Source organism: Cololabis saira, chromosome 2, assembly GCF_033807715.1.
Source record: "Cololabis saira isolate AMF1-May2022 chromosome 2, fColSai1.1, whole genome shotgun sequence".
In the NCBI taxonomy this organism is placed as follows: Eukaryota; Metazoa; Chordata; class Actinopteri; order Beloniformes; family Belonidae; genus Cololabis; species Cololabis saira.
The window spans coordinates 53,285,795-53,292,814 of NC_084588.1; the positions used below are offsets into that span (position 1 = coordinate 53,285,795).

Genomic DNA, 7,020 nt, shown 5'->3' on the forward strand with positions numbered 1-7,020 from the left:
AGGCCGATACAGAGAAGGAAAGTTGTGCAGCAGCACATTACTGTAATGGACGTCCACTGTGGTGTCCCGGGCTTAGGACGGATTAGAGTTTACCACGTCACTAAGAACACTGACACACACACACACACACCTGAACAGGTACACACACAGACCTGAACAGGTACACACCACAGGTAATCCACTATGACACAGTCCCAGAACATGCATATGCATACACACTAACAAAAAATGATTAAATACTGATCAACATGTTCATCAGTAATGTGTACAGATAATGAGGAGTCCTCATCATCTGTAAAAATCATAAGTATATCATTATTTGTGACGAATTAAAAATAAAATGTGAATCATTTTGTTTAAAATATGTTTGATCTTTTATTATCTTTAAATTATTATTATCTATCTTTTATTAGCAAAAAGAAAGTAGGTCTATTTTATTGTGCAATTGTGTTTTTTTTTTTTATTTAATATTATTTTTAGATCTAAAGCTCCCTCTGCTGGTCACTTTATACTGAATTTCTATTTATAGATTGCCGTTTTCCCAAATTGGATTACAAATGCTAAGATAAACAATGTAACGTCCAAAATAAACAAGTGGGTTGTTACACAGTTTAAAATCAACTTTCGGCAATCGGTTCAGCACATAAACTGCAATCTCCGGCAACCTTCGGCAATCTCCGGCAACCTTCGGCAGTCTCCGGGGACCGTCGGCAATCTCCGGGAGCGGTCGGCAATCTCCGGGAGCCTTCGGCAATCTCCGGAAGCCTTCGGGAATCTCCGGAGGCCTTCGGCAATCTCCGGCGAAATTCGGGAATCTCCAGCAGATTTCGTCAATCTCCGGGAACCTTCGGTAACCTCCGGCAACCTTCGGCAATCTCCGGAAACCTTCGGCAGTCACGTGACCGCTGGCGCCCGCGTCCGTCCTCTTTCTCTTTAACAGAAACGGCCGGCAGCGACAACTGAGCGATCATGTTCCGAGCTCTTCTCCTTCTGTCCTCCGCAGGGGCTCGGAGTCTGGCCCGGAAGCCAGTCTGCTTCTCAGGTGAGGACTGTTCTCTTTTACACCTGCGGGTGAAACTTAAAGCCGGCTGTCAGAACGGACTGCAGTTAGCCGCTTAGCTTAGCTCGCCCGGGGTGCAGGAGTGCAGGAGTGCGCGTGCGCGCTAACGTGGGGTCACATTGAACACGTTTAACCTTGGGTTTCTGTGATTATTATAGCTGAATTAGTGTGAAACCTGCGTGTTTCCTGGTGTATTCAGCACAGCAGCAGCGTGGGGTCACAGAGCAGCAGTCACGACCTTGTGATGACCTGATCTGCTGGGGAGAGTCAGATTTGCGGGGTTTAAACGCAGATAGACACGTATTTGTGTCACAGGTCAGACCCTGACCTGGAATACTGGGGTTTTATTTAAGATTTAGATGGTTTTACCGTTATAATGTCCTCTGATAAATGTACAGGTCACCAGCACATCAGCTGTTAGCTCATTGAATGATGGGTATGTGTGTAATGTAGGCTATAACCTATTATTAGTTTATTAAATATTATTATTAAGGGTAATATTATTGTTCTAAGCTTATCTGTTTGAGATTACATGTATGTTTTATGCTTTGGAATAACTATTAAGATATATAATAATATTTATTCACAGTCACAGTGGATATATATATATATATATATCTCACAATCAGCTTTTTTTTTTTATATATACCTTGTCTGCACACATTAATGGTTGCTGGTAAATGCTGGTAAAAACCTAAGGCATATATATGTGCTTTGTTACTATATTTAATATATATACATATATATACGCATACATACGCATTAGGGTTGTAACAATATATTGTGCCACAAAATTTCGTGATACAAAAACGTCACAATACGTGTCGTGGAGGTGACAAAGTGTATCGCGATATTGGTTTATTAATATTAATCTATTGTGTTGACTAGTAACGCGCATCCGAAAAAAGAAAAAAGTCAAGTCACACATGAGAGAAACTATTCAGTTTGTGTCTAAATATTTGTACTTGTATGAAACTGAAGATCATGATGCAAACCTGACATTTACTTTTAGTTCAGTTTGTGGAAAATGGTTGGCCTGGCTTTCTCTTTAAAACTTAAACAGTTATAAAGCATTACAAACTGTAACAATAGGGCAAACACACAGCATTGTTTTGTATTTTGTGTCTTTCAAATAAAAGACAATTTTTTCCAGTCATATGTTCCTCATTCAAGGTTGTTAAAAAAATACTGCTATAATATTGTATCGTTATCGTGACCTCAATATCTTGTATCGTACCGTATCGTGAGATTAGTGTATCGTTACACCCCTAATACACATACATATCACAATCAGCTTTAAAGACAACGTTTGAACATATCAAACAGGGACTGAGGAAGGCTGTGGCCGAAACGCGTGGGCTGTAATTTTTTTAAATCTTTTCTACATGAAATAGCCAATTTAAATAAAGGCTTTTTATATTTGCAGAAGAATGCCTTGGATTTTTATTCTTTTCTGATATCAAACAGGGAATTTGACTTTTTGTTAACACCGTTGGCACCATACTTGGTGTGTGTGTGTGTGTGTGTGTGTGTGTGTGTGTGTGTGTGTGTGTGTGTGTGTGTGTGTGTGTGTGTGTGTGTGTGTGTGTGTGTGTGTGTGTGTGTGTGTGTGTGTGTGTGTGTGTGTGTGTGTGTGTGTGTGTGTGTGTGTGTGTGTGTGTGTGTGTGTGTGTGTGTGTGTGTGTGTGTGTGTGTGTGTGTGTGGGTTAGAAGACCATTTTAATTTCTGAATTGCCCTTTTTCTATATACTTTAATTTTGTTAAAGTTATTAAAAAATGTCTCTAATATGGGTATTTTATGTGATGCTCATCTTAAAATGTTGATTTTTTGGTTTTCCAGCTCCGTTGGCCTCCAGATGTTATTCCCATGCCAAGGTGGAGACGGATGAAGAATTTGATTCCCGCTGGGTGACATACTTCAGCAAGCCTGACATTGATGCCTGGGAGCTAAAGAAAGGTGACTGATAACCCATTCTTGTTTCCTTGCTTTGGCATTGCTATTGCTAAGCTGTGGTTGCTGAAGAAATTCAGACTATCACCTATGAATTATATTTCAATTTCTGTTAATTCATGTTTTTTTTTTCCAAATGATTTGTATTTAAAGGCTGGAACACCCTGATCGGATACGATCTAGTACCTGAACCGAAGATCCTGGATTCAGCACTAAGAGCCTGCCGGAGACTGGACGACATGGCCAGTGCCATCCGCATCCTGGAAGCCGTCAAGGTGAGTGACGCTCCCTTTACAGGCTGTTGCACCTTTTCACTTGTTTTCATAGAACAGTGTAGTTCTTCGCGTATCAGCAAGTTGGGCTTGAAAGAGAATAGCTCACTGAACTAAAGACAAAAGGTATGATGGTCAAAAATTGCCATAGAACGTAGGGCTGGGGATCGATTCAAATATCAAGAATCGATTCGATTCCGATTCTTAAGATTCAGAATTGATTATCACGATTCAATCCGATATTGATTTGGGTTACTGTTAATAAAACTGTTTTTTGAGCTGTTGAATGAATGATATGACTGTAGTTCTGCAACATATTAATACTAGTATTATATTGAGATTAAACAGTAAGTATTGCAGCTAATGATGCTGTAAGGACCAATCAGCTCCCAGAATGCTGATAGAACTGAAACAGAAACATCGTGGGTCAGAATTACCAAACAGATCCAGGAGGAAACAGAGACGGAGGAAATCAGTTTAATTTTTTCGCCATTTATGAGAATTTGGTTTTTGGTTTTTAACATTTATGCAAATGTAACCCCAAGACAGTATATAAAGCAAAGAAATATAGACAATTTATGCAATTATAACCTAACACTTTAATGTTTTCATACCTTTAAACATATTTAAAGGCAAAAACATGGCACCAGTTATTCTCGTGTCCAACAAAATATTCCTTTTTTGGGCATAAACAAAAAAAGAACCAAAAGTTGTAATGTAATGATGAAGAAATTTTTTTTTTTTTTTTTTTAAACATATGATCTTTAGACATATGAATCCATTTTTAGGAATTAATATGAGAATCGATTTAAAATCGGAGAATCGATTTTTTTCAACACAGGCCTAATAGAACGAACAGATCAATATATCTTATCGTTTAAAACAAGTCTTTATTTAGTTACAAGCTGAAAAGTGGGATTGAGGCTTAATTTTGTCAATTGTTGACAGCATTGTCTTCTCTTTTCTTTTTTTCTAGGATAAAGCCGGTCCCCACAAGGACATCTATCCATACCTGATCCATGAGCTCAAGCCCACCCTGGCAGAACTCGGCATCTCAACGCCAGAGGAGCTCGGAATTGACAAATTGTAAGCTGTTGAGGTCAATAGGTCAAAACTTTGTGTTTGCTGGCCCACTCAAACTGTAGGGAATTAGTAAATGACCTACTTAAAGTTTGAAAAGATGTTCTTTTTCTTCTGTCCTAGGTCCGTCTGAAGCATGAAGCTCCTTTGATGATTTTCACTTGAAAATGTCTATATTGTTGATTTAAATACATCCTGTCCTATTGTGTACAAAATTACAAAATAACACCTTTAATAAACCATAAAACTAATTGGACGTGTGGTGGGTTTTTATTTTTATTTTTTTTTTAAGGTGGATTCTTTAGTGGCTGGGTTTAAAAACGTAGACGGTACTGTTAATGTGAGTAGTAACAAAGCAAAATCCAGTATAAGGTGTGTGTGTGTGTTATAAGAGTTAAGTTCAATTAAAATGGAAGTTGGATTTTTTTTTATGATGTTTCTTTTCATGATTTTATTGAAATACCAATTCTAAAAATATCTGCTTACAGATAAAAAAGCACCAGAAGCCTGTGCAGTTTATCTGCTGAACCAGAAACTGGTCTTATCAGTGGCCAAATTCATTTGTATTTGCAGTGAATCCTGTATATGGCAATTAGATTAGTGTTGTAGGCTGCCAATTTAAGATATATGTAAGATACAGATGAAACCATCACAAAGCAACACTAGACAAAAAAGTAATTTTACTAGATTTTTTCCCCTATAATAGGCGTTTTTCCAGATGGTTGGCACTTCATATTTCTGCCAGTAGATGGCGACAAAAACCAAGTGGGTGAAGGTTTTTCTTGGAAGAAGTTTTAACGTATGTACGACCGTAACGTTCCTTTACTGTTTGTATTTTATGGAAAGTAGTATCTTCTACTTTTTATTTTTATTTTGGTGGTCAAAACGTTGTACTTTTCATTGTTTATCCTATTTTGTTTTTTTATTTTTCCGTGTACGTGTTAATAAACTGTCAACAGTAGCGATAATTGATATAAGTGAAAACACAGGGCTGGATTATATTTTGGACATTAATTTACAAAATTCATGTATTTTTATTTTTTAACAGAAGTAGTTTTTTTTTTCCTTTTTTTTATTTTAAGTTATTTACAAAGAACATCAGACAAGTGCTCCAATAACATGTAATGTAACAAAAAAATATAAAATTCCAGTGTTTAACGGAAGTAGTTTTTTATTATTATTATTATTATTGACAGATATATATATATATATATATATATATATATATATATATATATACATACAGAAAAGGTACAAAACTTCAGGATAAAATGCAGTTACAAATTAAGGACAGTAAATTATATATCAAAATAAAATAGGGCTTGAGGTTTAAGGAGGAAAAAAAAAAAACAGGGAATATATTTTTCACATAAGCTTCTCGATTTAACCGCTTTGAGGTTTATGCTCTGTTTAAGACTGTCTGAATATATTAATATAGCTTTGAGAACAGTTATATTTGGACCTTGGCTAGCAAATTTAGTACAGTGAATATGATATTTAGCAATAATTAAGAGAAGGTTGATTAATTATGTCTTGGCTTGTCATATAATTTTTTGATACACCAAATAGTACATGTTGAATGCTCAATTTAAAGGAAGAATCAACTTTAGCATTTATAAAATGATTAAGGTCAATCCAGAGAACATGAGTATATGTGCAATTCCAGAATAAGTGAGATAAACTGTCGACAGTAATGATAATTGATATAAGTGAAAACAGGGCTGGATTATATTTTGGACATTAATTTACAAAATGCATGTATTTAAATTTTTTAACGGAAGTATTTTTTTTTTCCTTTTTTTTTCTTGAGAAGTTATTTACAAAGAACATCAGACAAGGGCTCCAATTACGACGGAGTATAGGGCCAAACTAAAGTCGTAATAGAATAAAGGTCTTAACATTACGAGAATAAAGTCGTAATATTATGAGAATATATGTATGTATATATATATATATAATATATATTACAAATAAATTAACTAACTAACTACACTGTAAGAAAAAAAACGTTTTTACGGAAAAAAAAACTGTCAGCTGTGGTTGCCAGATAATACTGTAAAAGATACAGCGGAATGTAAAACACATTACAGAACAACCTGGAAATTTTACTATTTCAAACTGTAATCCATTACAAAATAACATCATACAATTTACGTACAAAACTGGTCAATTCAACATCCATTACCAGCCAAATTAGCATGACTATACCTTCATTAAAGCTATTTACCTGCAGCCATTGCTTATTTTACATCTAATCCCATTAAATTTAACTGGAAAACATCAATATAGAGGCATTATTAATCGGTAAAAGCCTCATTATAAGAAAGGAATTTGTGCACAACGTACGGGAAGGAAGGAAGGAAGGAAGGAAGGAAGGAAGGAAGGAAGGAAGGAAGGAAGGAAGGAAGGAAGGAAGGAAGGAAGGAAGGAAGGAAGGAAGGAAGGAAGGAAGGAAGGAAGGAAGGAAGGAAGGAAGGAAGGAAGGAAGGAAGGAAGGAAGGAAGGAAGGAAGGAAGGAAGGAAGGAAGGAAGGAAGGAAGGAAGGAAGGAAGGAAGGAAGGAAGGAAGGAAGGAAGGAAGGAAGGAAGGAAGTTAAAAATGTGGAGTTGAATTGGTATTTTTTTTATACTCCATTATTATTAATCGGTAAAGTAATT

General features: G+C 36.0%; 1 protein-coding gene across 1 annotated transcript; it reads left to right on the forward strand.

Annotated features, from left to right (window-relative positions):
- The first annotated feature begins 883 nt into the window (after window positions 1-883).
- Window positions 884-4,614, forward strand: LOC133421842 (cytochrome c oxidase subunit 5A, mitochondrial-like). Its single transcript, XM_061711628.1, has 5 exons — window positions 884-1,042; window positions 2,901-3,017; window positions 3,165-3,286; window positions 4,260-4,369; window positions 4,487-4,614. The coding sequence occupies exons 1-5, from the start codon at window positions 970-972 to the stop codon at window positions 4,494-4,496; spliced, it is 432 nt and encodes a 143-aa protein (XP_061567612.1). The 5' UTR covers window positions 884-969; the 3' UTR covers window positions 4,497-4,614.
- The last annotated feature ends 2,406 nt before the right edge of the window (window positions 4,615-7,020 follow it).

Coding starts and splice junctions, on each gene's coding strand:
- LOC133421842 (XM_061711628.1), top strand. CDS start 970: ATGTTCCGAGCTCTTCTCCTTCTGTCCTCCGCAGGGGCTCGGAGTCTG. Junction 1,043..2,900: donor GAAGCCAGTCTGCTTCTCAG/GTGAGGACTGTT, acceptor TTGGTTTTCCAG/CTCCGTTGGCCTCCAGATGT. Junction 3,287..4,259: donor GCATCCTGGAAGCCGTCAAG/GTGAGTGACGCT, acceptor CTTTTTTTCTAG/GATAAAGCCGGTCCCCACAA.